Below are 15,447 nucleotides of genomic sequence, written 5' to 3' on the forward strand. Positions count from 1 at the left end.
CTAAAAGTAGAATGCAGTTCAGCATTGTTTTCCTTTCCATTTCCATTCTCCCATTTTCTGGGTTTCTGCTTTGCTTTTTGACCCTCTGATTCACTCATTTTTAATTTGTTTGCCTCCTGTGACGGCCTTTTTGTGCACCAAACCCCTTTAACCTTTTGGAAGATTAAAGACTGAGTCATGTATTTGAGTCCAATTCTCTGCCAGTCTTAAACAGCTTTAACTCTTGCCAATGATCTGCGCTGATTCTCCTCATCCTCTTCACCGCTTCTCTTGTACATGTAAACATGTAAACATGTAAACAACTGTCAACTGTTCAGAATGAGACAGCAAGTGATTTGGTCTGAAACTTGTGTAAATGGGAAATGGGGAAAAGAATGAGGATGTAAGATGAGGAAGAGTTGTCTTAAAGGCTTGTACGTGCGAGTGTAGGTGCATGCAGGTGTAAATGCATAACACAGCCAATGTCCAAACACTACTGATTTTGTATGCGTACAACACTTATGAACACAGAAAATGACCAATTTGGCTCCTACAATATGTATAACATTGTAAAAGATATCCCTCACATGCAGTTACACAAAATTTGAGATTACAGGAAGAATGGGCAACATCCTATATCTACCCCCCCTTCCTGTTTCCAGCCATACAGTACATTAAAATCATTTTCACCATGTAAACTTAGACCAAATGTCCTAACCTCTTCCTTGTTAATCACGTTGATGCATTTCTCAATAGGACCCATTGACTGGTCCCCTTCTTTTATCATGGTGGCGGATAAATACTGTAGAGTCTGTAGTCTGCCATAGTTTCCGGAGTTCTTTTCACTTTCTCTTTGAAAAGCAGTCTGAAGAGAACAAACGCAGTTGTAGGGAAATTAACTTTCAAAGACAGAAAGAAAAGGAAAAAAAGAAAAAAAAATGACTTCAAAGGGTTGTCACTTTCAGTATGTCTGTTGTGTGTGTCTGCTGATGGTACGAATTGCAACCTCCTCCTGCCTGAGAGGCATATGTCACGAAACGTCGCTGACATTTCTGAGAAATACAACTGAGTTACATGAAGCCAGGTTGAGTACATGGACTCTCACACACTAAAGAATGATCCCTCGAGACTTTCCACTTTACCTCATGGAAACTTTGAACCGTTGGCATTCACTGTATGGATGTTTTGTAGCGTTTATGCTCCTGACAGCAGTCAGCACAGGTAAATAAATATGAAAATCCTTTATCTTTGCATTTTCAACTTCGCTTTATTTGAGCTTGTGATAGCTTCTGATTTAGTATTATCCTGTTTCTCATCATGTCAAGACATGAGGCGTTTTAATCAGACGTGTGAAAGTGAGATTTCTGTTGTTGTAGTAATAGTAAAGGAGCCACAACACTTTGGTTAGCTTATCAGCATTATGTGGTTTTCAGATAACAGATGAGATCTGCGCCACATTGCTTGGTGCATCCTTGATGTGCCTGCCTTTACGAGTTTTGTCTAAACTGATATTTTACATGTTGGAAGGTTTTTTTATTACAAATAATGTCTGCTTTCTCAGGTTCGAGCTTTAGATAGTTCAGCACAATGAGGTGGAGACTCACAGTACTTAGAATGATGGTCCAAATCTCCAGCACAGACAAATTTGATATGACGTATAATGTATTACAAAGTGATTCACGGGTCAGCTAAGATAAAATGAGGGAAATGAAATAAATAGAATAACTGACAGATTAGTGTAAAAGTAGTATTTTTTTCTGAAGCTGTTTTCTATACAGAAATTTTCTGTCTCTATAAACCCCAAAATGTAAGCATTTTGATAATTTTGAAATGTGTGTCTTCTAAGGGTCAACTTGTGAAGCTCCTTCCAGTCCTCAGTGCTTCAGAAGAAAAGCTGATGATACCATTTACTTGTGTGAATGGAACATGATTACCACTGAGAGCAACGTGACATATGACCTTCATGTTGAGTGAGTATTGTTGGGTGTTTGAGCTGTGGTATTTTGAAATGGTGACATCAGCTCAGCCAACAACTTATCTGTGGTGATCTTCTTCCCTTTGTCCCCCAAAAAAACCCCTTAACAGTCATATAAACTCACGTAGTTTGTCCAGACTTTTGTTAAGATCCACATGATTTTGGGAGAAGAAGCTTTATTTGTCACATTCAATCATACAAGGACAGACGTGTCTGAAAGGACGCAAAAGATTTTTGGAATATTTGACAGAATTTTTTTAAGTAATTCATTCTGTTTCACTCAGAGGTTTTATGAAGCTTTGGAACAATATAATAAAGATTATAAGATACAGTCTGAGAGAAATGATTTTAGAATCAGATAATATACAAACAGATACCCTTGGGGGAATTTCCAAAATGGAGGGACACAAAGACAGAAGACCCAGGGAGTCCAGAGAAACAGAAAAGACGAGGAAATCCAGGGAGTACACAAGGAAGAGCTGGGTGCGGTGAACGAAGGGAGCGCCAGGGATTTGCAATGAAGTGGCAAAAAGTTACTAAAGGTTCTCAAGGAGGAGGAAAAGCAGACAAAAAGCAGAGTACTTGGCCTGAGGTGTTACTAGTTCAGTACATGACAGAATGATCTGGCGGTGATGGAGTGAATGAGCTGCTCTTTTTATAGTGCAGTGAGACGACAGCGCTAACCACTGCACCACCTGCTTCTGTATACCACTTTGTTTTTATCAATCTTACAGCAACTTAGGGGAACAAATAGGGAAAACTGTACATAAAGGGGTTAATATACAAATTATGTCTAATGCATGATGTGTTCAGAGTTTTCACTGAACTCAAAAGCTCTATTAATTTACAGCGAAAAAAGATTTGGGAGCATTCAGAAGACCTCGCACGAACTCAACGAAGAATGGCTCATCAAATATCGTCCAGTCCACATTTGGGTGGAAGCTCACATCGGACGCTCCAGCTGCATGTCAACCAGGAGGTCTGTTGTACTCGAGCACACAGGTAGCGGATGCTCCTTTCATTCGTTCCTTTCAACAGTTTTTTACTGCAGTGCTCTTACAGAGATAAAGCGTGTGGTGAACAAATCCTAAACAAAATATTTCGCCTGCTTTTGCTCAACAGTTAAGTACGAAGCACCACAAAATATTAACGTGTCCTGGGTAGAAAACAACCTCAGCCTGAGCTGGACAGCGGCAGAGAAGTATCCAGCTTTAGTCGAGGTCCTGTTCCGACGAGATGAAAGCCCCACAGAATTGTGGGAGAATGTGAGGAGAATGAAATTTGTTAACCAAATTTTAATGTGTCTTAAGCTATTGTTCCACATTAATTAACATGTCTAACCCCTAATCTGTATTGCTGTTGCAGAGAACAACAAATACCACCATCAAGACTTCTAAGCGTGAGTTGTATCGTGTTGTTACATTTGTTTAGTGCTTCTTGGGAATCTACCTCTGAGACACACAGGCTCACACCAGTTTTGTTTGTTTTAGCCCGTTGATTGCATGTCTCATATTTTTATTCTACTGAACGCAGTAACATCTGTTTCCTGTATTATTTGTACTAATGCTGAGACATAAATGGCTGGAGACAGGGGTCCCATGGAAAAAACCCCAAAACCAACAGTGTGTTAGTCCGTCCCTCAATGCTGTCTGACTTCTTCGCCCCATGAGTGACCATCAGCCCCCAGCCCATTTATTCCTACGGAAGATGCAAATCTTTAGTGGATCAAAACATAGAATTTCATCTTTTTAAAAGACTCTGTATTTATTTCTTTTTAAATTCAATTCAATTCAATTCAATTCAATTTGATCATTCAGGACAGTGAATGCAGGATTGTCTCGAAATAAACTAAACTGCAGTTCATTGTCAAGGTCAAGGTCAAGGTCATGAAAGGGCATGTCACTCTGTGCAACCGTATATGTTTTTAATAGTTTTTCGACTGCTACGTAGTACTCTGGCAGTGGGCATTGAAGATATGTCATACTTTTTATTAAGTTTTATTAAGACTTTTTATGTAATCCGTTCATGTAATCTGTTGGCAGTAGGAAAAGTAGAAAAACTAACGTCCTTTTACAAACAACTGTGGCATGTCATGTTAATGATTTTACTCCTTTGTATTTTAATCTGAACAGATCAGGTCACTGTTGATAATCTGTTGAAGCATACAGCTTATCAGGTTCAAATCAGACATCGGTCCAATCAGGCCCATAACCCGCTGTGGAGTGACTGGTCTCCAGTGGTGACTGTTCCTGCAGGTGAATTCATCGATTTCATGGTGTATTCCTTTGAACTTTAAATCCTTTGCTCTAATTGAAATTATAAAAATCATCAGTTTCAAAAAAGTAGTCGTTTAATAATTTTAAAGCCGCGCTAGACCCAATGTAAAAGTGATGTTAATTTACAAATCCCACTGACAAACATCCTCTCTCTAAAATCTGTGATTGCAGGTTTAATTAAAGGCCTGGAATGATCTGCACACATTAGATATCATAAATGCAAACTGAAAAATAAAATATTTATAAACGGCCCCTTCCTGCTTTAAGAGATTGCAAACTGTAAACGGATGCAGCTTCACTGAAATATTTAAGATCTATTCCACACTAAAACTCCTTTCTTTTGTTGCACGTGTGAGGCAAATATTATATAATCTCTAATATTCTGTGTTTTTACTGTAGAGCTGGAACAAAAACCCGAAGTATCCATGACAACGACACTTGAGAAAGGCACTCGGAAGGTGGTGCTAATATGGAAGGTAAGTTAGTGAAGGAAACACAGCACCAAATCATTCACACTTAGGGCTTAGATTTATATTTAACAAAAACATAATGACTTTGTCTCATTGTGCAATAATGTGCTGTAGTTGATACAAGTAGGACACAATGAACCAGGAATTACAATTACAAATTACCTGTTTTTAACTAAAAAAAAAAAAGTGTTTGTGAGTCATTGTCAAGTGCAACTCTAAATTGTGTTCATGTTCACAATAAAACCTTTTAGCACTTTGCAGCTTTCAACAGAGCGGATTAAAGGTTGTGGGTGTGAGAGCCCGTCACAGTTTTCACCATATTTTTTTTCTAAGGTTACTTTAATGAGCTGCTTTACTTGGTGAGTTGTTCTCAGCAGCCCAAAAAGTAATGTTTTACTTGTATTCCCAACCACTGTACCACAACCAAGATAATAATTGCTAGTCTACTGGTGTGCTTATTCTACTACTACCGCTTGTACAACAAACAATGAAAGTAATGAGTATGAGTAAACTAATTAAAATATTAGGCTGCCTCACTGTTGTTGCACGCTGCTAAAACATTGTCGAAATCTACAAGAATGCTGAATTATGCAACTAGTATGAAAAATGTGTACTTGAACGTGAATCAGTGGTTCAATTTTCTACTTGTTGTTTGAGCTGAACTCTCTTCTGCTCCTCAGCCGATGCCACAAGCAGCAGCAGCCACAGGAGTGACATACAGCCTGTGGGACACACAGTCTGGTCGTGGATGTCCTTGTGCGAGAGGGATTCATCACACCATTTCAACCAAACACACTACTTATGTCTCGTTATCTGCTGTCAACATCTCTGTTGTTGCCAGAAATGCAGCAGGTCATTCTCCTCAAGCAGTTATACAGCTACCCACCACACCTGCTGCAGATTTAAAAAGTATGTGTGTGTGTGTGTGTGTGTGAGAGAGAGAGAGGTATATCATGTGTATTTATCCGTAAATAGACCTTAAAGCTGCTATTTTCTCTCCTGCTTGGCAGCTTGTAACAAAACGTTACTGGATAAAAAATTAAATAAGAGAACTTGCATTGAGTTGTATGAGCTTCAGGACGGAAATTCAATGCCAAAAAATGTGATCACTCTGTCTGGAATGAAGAAGCAAAAAGAAAGGAATCACATAAAAAGGAGTAAGTTGTATTGAGTACTTTTAACCTTAGTCTTAGAAAGAAACTAGTGCTTGGCCTTAAGTTGAACCAAATTTAATGAACAGTTTCAAACCAGGTGCAAAAACATTATTTTCATGTTTACAAGGATAATGAAATAGGTCACACTACAAACCAAAACCAACTGGAAATACCACTGCATTTTGTGTGAACAGCAAATGGCCTAGAAAAGCTAGAAAGTTTCATTAACTTGTACATCTTCTGAAAGGCAAAACTATAAAATCGTTTGATTCTCTTTCTCTTTCTGTTACAGCTGTGAAGGACTTTGTTCGTTACCTTTATTTTGAGCACAAATGTGTCGGTGGGAGACCACAGACAGTTAAAATGTGTCTCTTTTATCAAAAAGAAGGTGGTAAGTGTTTTTAAATTGGATTTTTAAAGCATTATGACAAACAAGGTCACTGTGATTATCAGACACTCAACTTAGTTTGCTAATTGGAAGAATTATGTTATTTGTGTATAATGTAAACAGCAATGACTCGAGGATAGACTCCCTTTAGCCATGCTGGCTGTGTAGCTCAATTGATGACTCTGACTGTATGTCAGTCTCTCAGTCCCTTTGGTCCAGTCTGAAATATCTTGAGAACTATCACATGAATTGATATGAAATGTTGTTCAGGCTCTCATGGTCCCCAGAGGATGGATCCTACTGACCTTGGATACCCTCTTGCTTACTTTTCCCACCACCATAAGACCATCATTGTGGTTTTGAGTTAAATGTCTGTTGGATTCATGCCCTTCCTGAGGATGAACTGCTATGTCTTTCTTTCTAATGCTATCATCAGGTCAAAACCTTAATTTGGCCCATCCTTTGGTTTTTGGCTACATGCAGAAATAATGACTATTGTTGACTTTTGTGCTTAGTATCAAATATTAGCATGCTAACATGTTAAACTAAAATATTAAATATGATTAACATTGTAACTGCTAAACATCTGCATGTTAGCATTGTCATTGCAAACATGTTATCATCCTGATGTTAGCATTCAGTTCAAAAGAGTGCTGTGTCTAAATAAAACCTCACAGAGCAGCTAGCATGGCTAGCTAAGGTAATGAGCTTTTCTCCTCACAGTGTAATGAAAAGAAACCATTTTTTGCCCTCAGTTCCACTAAGTGAACCTCAGGACTTCAGTCCTTTCAGTGAAACACACAATTCTGTCAGCTTGTCTTGGAAAGCAAATCCCCTTGCGGACCATCAAGGTTTCCTCACACATTACAGCCTCTGCAGTGTGAAAATCAGCTCACAGAAAGAGACAAAAGGTGTGAACGTCACTTTTCTTTTTACTCATCTTTGACTTTTTGCAAAATCATACCAAACATTTTGTAGAGTGAACAGCTCTGCGTGTTTAACTGTGAACTAAGTTTTTCCACATCTCATTTCATCAGAGTGCTATAACATATCAGCCTCAGTGAGAAAACACTGTCTGAAAAAGTTGACACCAGGGACGAAATACAACATCACCCTGGCCGGAGTGACACGAGAGGGAGAAGGACCTAAAGCCACAATAACTATTAACACACTGCCAGAGAAACCAGCGAATGGTATCAGACTTATCAGTAGTTTTCATGTTGAAATGGCTTTTTTTAAAAAAACTGAATACAAGTCACTGTCACAGTTTTTCCAACAATTTTTTTACTTTATCATCCCTTCCCCCCCCTTAGTGCTGCTGTGGAGTCTGAGCTTGCTGTTTGTGTTCTTTTTAATCTCAACAACATGCACGTGTTTCTTGCAGAGGTAAGTGGCTCCTACAGCAAAAAACTCTACATTTTGAGATGAAAGTATTAATAACCCTAACAAAGCACGGTCTTTGCTCTTCAAAGCTCTTCAAATTTCAGTTCAAATTACTCTGAGGGCTTAAGTTTCTGTTTGAGGAGAAATGAAACAACCTTATTGAACACTGGCGTAGTCTATGGTTTGCTTATTCGATGTTTTATTGAATAGATACATAGGAGCTTTAAAGAATTTGGTTAATCTGGTTGCTGTTTTATCAGCAGTCTTTAAATCAGCTTTTTATTTAGATTGGTTCTTTTTTTAAATAGTTTAATCTTTGTTCTAATACTTAGAATGAAAGATAAGATCTTCCCTCCTGTGCCGACACCTGTGATACCAAATTTCACCGCTAGTAACCCGGAGAAGCAGGTAAGAGACTTAACCAAAGACTTGCAGCTCTGGAGTTTTTGTTATTCCTGAAGCCCTCACAGCTGGACTTTTTATACGTGAACATACAGACTGTAGTGAACTTGCTCTTCTTGTATTAAGGAGGGAGGCAGCTGGTGTGAGTGCTTGTATTGTTGTTGTTGTTTTGTTTTGTTTTCCCAAGGGAAGTAGATGAATGGAGGAAAGCCCCTAATGAATCTGTTGAAAGAACATGTGAGAGACCGTAGATGTTTAATTTGACCAGAAAGCAGAAGACAAATAGTAGAAGTAAATAGTTTTAGAGTGAAGGCCACACCACAGGAATTCCACTACCTACTACAGGTGAAGTGGTTTGGGTTCCAGTAGGGCTGAGGAATTAGGAGCCTAGATCCTCGGTCATGTTTATTGAACAGAGGGTTGTCTCATGCCACTGTTAAGGTGCATCCCTTCCTGCCATGAAGGATTCTTGCAGGGGTAGTAGGCAAGTACGAGATCATGACAGGGAACAGCATTACTCAGTGCAGTCCAGCAGAGATCTCCACCTGTGCTTGGAAGACTAAGGAAGCAGTGTCATCAGCTTTTGTTTCAGTTTACATTTTCATGTAAATGGACCTTTAATGCTGCGTTTTGTACATTTTAGCCAGTGTTGCAGCGTTTATTTACTCTGTGGAAGATGCAATCAGTCTGTGTTGCTCTGGTTGGTCCACCAATTATTGGATCACTTGCTTTGACATTTCACATGGACATGTCCAGACTAGGATGAATTATAATAAACTATGGTAACCCCTTATAAGTATTGCCAAAATACAAATACAGTACACTTTGTACTGTCAAAAATGTTTGTTCAGTACTTTGCTTAATGAACAAATACCCCCAAAATTAATGATGAAGTTGGTGAAGATGGTAAACATCAGCATGTCAGTGTGAGCATGCTGGCGTTTTCTACTCAGCATCTTGTGGTTCTATTTTGCTTGAGTTCTCTTGTTCTAATTTCCCTTTCCTAACTTTTGAGTAATTATATGATATATATATGTTAATCAAACAGTACTGCAAATTATCATTGTGTAGTGCAGTTTGTTTCATGTGCGGTAATATTTGGGATCTTGAATCTTACTGCCCTCTGCTAATGTGGCTTACAACAGGAGATGCTGGAGAGGAAGGAGGAGGTGAATGAGCTGACGTTACACCAGCTGCATCCAAAGAGAAAGCCTGTCCCAGAGGACGGAGAAGAGACTACTGTTGATGGAGGAGGGTGGGGTGATGGCACTGATGTGGAGAACGAGAGGGATGATTCAGTGATGTTAGGAGGATCTAGTGATGGGAGTTTGTGTCCTGACTCTACAGATCCGGGACTAAAGAACTCCAGAGAAGAAGAAATGACTGCTCTGGAGCAGGTGGACAACGAGATCGCCATGCTCATATACAGGAACGGTTTGGTCTTTGACGTGAAGACAGACTCACCTTAAAATGGATTTAACTCAGGGATTTACAGCACAAAAATGCACAGACATATCAAAAGTTGACGTATTTGTAGGCTGAATGTGTGCTTTTCTTGCATGTGTGTCTTGTTGTAATGTTGGACGACAAACAAAATCATGTTGTTATGAGGAAAATATTTAATTTTTATACTGTGTTTGCCAGTGTTGTTTTTTTTTTTACATTTTTGCATTATTTGAAAGCAGAGTTTAGTGTTTTGGGTTTTTTTTAAAAACAGTTTTAAGTGTTTTCAGACAAAAATTCTTAGTTTAGATAAATGTGGGCAGTAGTGGTCAACCACTTTGGTCCAGATGGAAATATCTCAACAACTGTTTGATGGATTCACATAAAGGCTCTAAGAGGATGAATCCCACTGTAATGTTAACTCAAATACTCTTGAAAATACTGAACTTAACGACAACAAAAATAAACAATCAGGAAAAATATTTATAGTGTATTTATTATTGACACCAACTGCTATATTTGAAGTCAAAAAGAGTGGATATCTTTGTGAAATTATTTAACAGTAGGAGCACGTGAACAGTTTCTGTGTGCAGAAAAGAAGCTGATATTACTTGAAAGTTATTTGTTTGTAAGTTCTTGTTATTACCAGTCACTGGACCTCAACTTTTAAACTTTCAAATATATATATGTATATATATATATATATGTATATATATGTTTTATGTGATTTTCTTTACAGTAAGCATTACAGTCTCACAGAGTTGCTGGTGTCACTGAGGACCCTTGGTCTTGTAGCTACACATAGATTCAGCTCCATGAAACTGTAAATGAAACAGTAAAACATAATCAAACCATAATCAGCTAAGAGATACAACTATATTAAAGTTACTGTGTTATACAACAACAGCACGGTGTAAATTAAATTCCAGCTTTGCTGTGAGGCTCATGTTCTGTTTAGTCATTGCAAAATGAACCCAGAGTCTGTGGAAACAAAGAACGAATGTACATTGTGAGCTCGTCAATAGCTGAACCTGCAACAGGAAGTGGTCACAAAAAAAAAACCCCACTGACCTTTAAAAAAAAAAAAGGTAGCTCATGCAACATGAAGTGCTAGATTACTCATACCCATAGAGGCAGTTGTGGTGTTTTGATCTATTTTGCTGAATATTTATGTTGATTTGTAAAAAGTGATGACAGAGTTGCAACACTTTCCACCATTCTGCACTTTCTTGGCAGAAAAAAATGCTTTATTCAGATTTGGCCTGCATGAGAAGAATGAAATCAGCAAAAAACTCACTTTACTGAGCATATTTTATAAACATTTATAGGTAAACATGCTTCACTGTTGAATCCTATACTATGTGGGAGATTTCATCAGTGTTGAATAGCTACATTAGCTCAGGTTGTATACTTAAGTATACATCAGTTCTTTACTTGAATAATTTTATTTTATGCAACGTAATTCTTCTACTCCACTACATTTCACTGTTTTATTGTGCTTATTACATCACCACATTGCTATTTTTCATATCCCTCCTGTGCACATTTAATGATTGGAATTTCTCCTATTCTTAAGATTTAAAACCTTCTTGGACTGGCTCGACAACGCACACAAAGCTGAAAATAGGTAAACCTGATTTCAGCCAGCTGCAACAGTCAGTTGATAAAGAGTTTATAACATAACCTGGTTCTGTGATTTGGTTTAATGATGGTCAAACAACACTACAAGCAAGCAACGCCTGTCTCAGTCAGCTATCAAAGAGATGAGATTGAGTTATCTCAGTTTACATACAGTAGATTTACAAACAAAACAAGCTTTATATTAAATTATTTTTGTCACACAGGAAGACAAAAAGCACTTTGTGCTTGTACTGTACGTGTGAATACATCAAACAGACACAGTCCCACTTTTCATCTGATTTCATCCATCAATACCCTCTAATACTTCTGTGGTTTCCTCACCGTTACATGTTGTAATGCAGATCGTCCACCAGATGGCAGGAGAGATTTGGAGTTACTGTATCTCAGTCAGAATTCTTCTATCACAGATTTGGTTTTGAAAAAACACTGAACCGTAATCAGCAAAATCAATATAATTTTGGATTGTAAATCAGTGGCTTTTACATCTTTGATGGACAATTCAACAAAAAATTTTAACATTTGGATGCAGAGGTTAAATACACACACACAGGCTGCATCTATAATAGTGATGTTGATTTAGATATTTTCTTTTCATTTATCTTTTTTTTATATATATACTGTTTTTTATGCTTGTCTTGATATTTATCACTACAAATATACACTCACATAGTCTTTCCAGTATTTTACCTCTTTAGGTGGAAAATTTGCTCCCATGCTTAGTTGTCTCTAATGCAAAGTACCGCACAGATTGTGTCTGTCTTGTGGTTTCAAAGCAAAAATGTGTGCTTGTGCTTTAAGAGACAGGTGAGTGGGATGAAAAGCTGCAGCCTTCAAGTGGCGCCCGTCTGTACTGTGTACTCACTGCCACCAGAGGGCAGTGTCAGCTGCAGTTAAGGCCAACTCGGAGAACATCTCATGAACGTTGCAGCTGAGCAATAAATTCATCACAGTTCCCGAAATATACATTCAGGAAAATAGTCTTTGAGTGTTGGCTTGAAACTGACATGACACCTTATTGTACAAAAATGCCCGGGGTGCTTTTTCTCATCCCATCAGAAAAATTAGAGCAATGATTGAGAGATAGAGTGCTGATGTAGAAAAGTGGGTCTGTACAGATACATATACCTAGGCTATGTGTTATGAGGGAGGCATGTATTAAAAGAAAATGTGCAACAATTTCCTTTAAAAAAATAACAAAAAATCATGTTTAGACTCATACAAAAGTAATCTCTCTGAATTATCACTTATGAACCTCTGTATGTGTACGTCTGTATCTGCAGAGACCTAGCCCTCTGCCTGAGTTTCATTTTTTTCTTAGTACTTTCTGTGTCAGTAAGTTTCTGGTCATCAGCCGTTGTGCAGCAGCTCCCAGCCAATAACAGTGTGTGTGGTCGGGACTCTATACAAACATATTGTGGTAAACCTTGTCTACGCTTGCAATAATGTAGAGGGCCACCATGCAGAAAGATTCTGCTGTGCACACAATTAAAGGAGGAAGAGGAGGAAACTCAAAAGTAACAAAACAATAATCTTTAGTATTACCAGTTCATTCAGCAAACAGGAGTGTAGACAGGCATGTCACACAGTCGGTCAGTGCCCCTAAACAGGGGTATAGGTATTAGCCAATCTCAGCCAACTCACACAAAATCCCAAAGGCACTCCTACATCCCTGGGATCACTATACATCAGCCCTGTTTTCCTCTCAGGAACTTTGCCCTACAGCCCGCTACCTATCTTTCCTGCTGACAGACATGAAAGATAAATACAACATGATTTGATTGTCCACTCAGGAGCTTCTCCCTTCAGCCCGCTAACTGTCTTCGCTGCTGGCAGCCCTAAATGACATATAATATGATTTGATTGGTTGGGCTTCTGCTCTATAATGTTCATTAAGCTCCATCGACTCTCTTCCCTTCAATGCTACTCTGTTACACTCTGCCATTTGCTCACACAGTTGCAGTCGTTTACTTTCAACATCTCAGGTGAAATCACTCACTCTAATGTCTCCTACCTCTCTCCCTGGCACACAGTATCAATCACTACAGTCACAACCAAGTTTGCTATCTCCTGTCTGTCATAGAGATGCAGGTTTGTGTGATCCTTAAGAAACAGGGAGGCAGGCTGAGCAGAGGCACTCAGGGAAGGGACAAAACCTGTACTTTAGCTCTATTTACCCAAAATTTGGTGGGGTGTGTTGAGGTGTTGCATGTTTATTTGTGCTTTAGGATGTAACTCCTGTGAAAGAAAGGGAAAGTAATGTTATAATTCTGTGATTCACTGTTTTGTTCACGCTAACCACCACACTTTCTCTTCATTCACTGTCTAACCCACTTGTCCACCTGTTCTCTCTCTCTCTTTGTGTTTTCATTTCGTCTTCTTTTTGACTTGCTGAAAATTGTGGGCAGCGATTCATAAATGTGAAACTGTATAAAGGGATGATTAACTCCTCTGCAAAATGAACAATATGAAAGAATATTGAAAGGGAAGGTACGCATACTCTGCAAATCGAGACTCTGTGTGTTAACTGTCCAGAAACGCTTTAAAAGGAATTAAACACTGGACCAATACTTGTTGTTCTTTGTTTGCATGGTAAAGAATCAGCCTCCTCTACATAAACCTCTACTTTATTTTTTGCCACATTGTTCCTTCAGCTGTGCAGTAGCTTCAGTCGCCAGGTCAGTATAGTTTATACTTTAGCTATTTTTGTTGTGATTTTCCACTGCATTTGCTAATTTGTCTCTCTTGTGCCTAGAAACTGTAAGCGCTTGCCCTCATCTTCATCGCCTGCCTGCATCCATCACCACCTGCCTGCCCTCAGCCATCATATCCATCGTTTGCAATAATGCATTCACTTGCCTTGATTCCCGTGTGTCTGAGTCTGCTTCTGAAAACCAAATCGTAACAACACTGTCACAAAGAGGAAAAGGTTCACTCAATAGAAAAGATCCACCACAGGTGAGGAGATTGTCTTACTATCCTGCAAACTGCAAACCTTGCATTACATGTTTTCTGTAAGGTTTTGGGACATGAGAATTGTGGATATTTTTTTCTTTAATCGTTGTATGCCTTTTAAGTGCTTTATTGTCAGATGCCAGCCACATTATCAAGATTCATGTTAGCAAGATTTATTATACACTAATGCAACAAGCGCAAGATCGGGGAAATCCAAGCTATGTAGTTCATCTTGATCATGGGTTCTCTGTGTGTAAAGCATGGTATTTTACAGAGATTAAGGTGATTTTTGTATATTTTAAAGAGTCTCTGGTTCTGGAGGGAAAACACACATTCATTAGGTGTCCATGTGAACTCTATGTGAAGGTAAAGTGAGAACATGTGGGACAATGAGGGGAAAAGGGGGAAAATTATCTTCATTTCTTTTTTTACTAACTTCTGAAACCTTTCCATTATTAGAATCTGAATAAAGCTTGTTGCGCTTTGTGCTGATGTGAAGTGGAAATTTCACACCTACAGGTTGTCAGCACTGCGTTTTGTGATTATTAGCACACGCAAACAGTTATTTCCAAAACACTCCTCAAAAAGCTTTGAGGAGATGTGTGTAATTTCAATAGTTCATCTAATAAAACACTATTTATATATCAGCATAGGCAACAATCTATTTAATTGCCTTTTTAATGAAACTGTTAAACATAAATGTGACATTTCATGTAGTTTACGAGAGTTACAGTATTTTAAAGTTAATTTTCATCTGCAGTCTAATGGGAGGTCACAATTAAAACACAAGCACAGTGATTGAACAGCATGAAGACAGCTAACAGGACACATAAAACAAATTTACATACGGCAGTGTGTCACACATGAAGTCTGCAGCAAGTGTATGTCAGACAAAGTAAAAGCAAGGATATTGGTATACTAAACAATGCCAATGAAATATTGTTTACAGATCCAAGAACTCCTAGTAGAGTTTTCCATTTGGCTTTAAAGACACTCCTGGAGTAGAATGGTCATCTGGAATTTGTCCTTGGCAAATTGTCCAAATGGGATGAAACAAGAAGTCTGAAAAGCTGCAGGTGAGTTGCCCAATAGACCAAAAGGCTCCTAAAATGAAGTGAATGAAATGATAAGATATATAAAAGGGATAAAAACACACATTGTTGTTAAACAAATTTGTGTTTATGTTGGTATGATAAATTGATTATGCTTCAGGCCTCTGAAAATTGTTTAAATTAAAAAACTGGAGAAGGAAAAGAAATGACTTTAATTAAATGTGGCTGCTGGAGGATGCAACAGCTCGTGGTACAGATATGGAAAAATGATGTTTATGAGAAACCTCAGTAGCAGTAGAGGTGGGTGTTATGTTGTGCAAAGTGCAAACATG

At 38.4% G+C, this 15,447-nt stretch overlaps 1 protein-coding gene across 2 annotated transcripts; it reads left to right on the forward strand.

Annotated features, from left to right (window-relative positions):
• Positions 1-838: 838 nt before the first annotated feature.
• On the forward strand, positions 839-10,410 carry il12rb1 (interleukin 12 receptor subunit beta 1). 2 transcript variants are annotated; one of them, XM_046391948.1, is made up of 15 exons: positions 839-1,200; positions 1,826-1,949; positions 2,805-2,933; positions 3,077-3,219; positions 3,320-3,353; positions 4,087-4,209; positions 4,630-4,706; positions 5,381-5,609; positions 5,711-5,857; positions 6,147-6,245; positions 6,998-7,153; positions 7,280-7,435; positions 7,556-7,628; positions 7,958-8,033; positions 9,173-10,410. In XM_046391948.1, exons 2-15 carry the CDS (start codon positions 1,934-1,936, stop codon positions 9,494-9,496), a joined length of 1,782 nt encoding a protein of 593 aa, XP_046247904.1. In that variant the 5' UTR covers positions 839-1,200; positions 1,826-1,933; the 3' UTR covers positions 9,497-10,410. The 2 variants fall into 2 exon arrangements, with proteins under 2 accessions (XP_046247904.1, XP_046247905.1); XM_046391949.1 differs by lacking the exon at positions 839-1,200 and having other exon boundaries at positions 2,805-2,956.
• Positions 10,411-15,447: the final 5,037 nt, after the last annotated feature.

This window comes from Scatophagus argus, chromosome 6, assembly GCF_020382885.2.
Source record: "Scatophagus argus isolate fScaArg1 chromosome 6, fScaArg1.pri, whole genome shotgun sequence".
NCBI lineage: Eukaryota > Metazoa > Chordata > Actinopteri > Scatophagidae > Scatophagus > Scatophagus argus.

Bases quoted from the DNA above. Each gene is read 5' to 3' on its own strand.
- il12rb1 (XM_046391949.1), top strand. From the start codon at position 1,906: ATGATTACCACTGAGAGCAACGTGACATATGACCTTCATGTTGA. The intron at 6,246-6,997 runs GTAAGTGTTTTT...TTTTGCCCTCAG, and splicing joins CTTTTATCAAAAAGAAGGTG to TTCCACTAAGTGAACCTCAG. The intron at 7,629-7,957 runs GTAAGTGGCTCC...TCTAATACTTAG, and splicing joins TGCACGTGTTTCTTGCAGAG to AATGAAAGATAAGATCTTCC.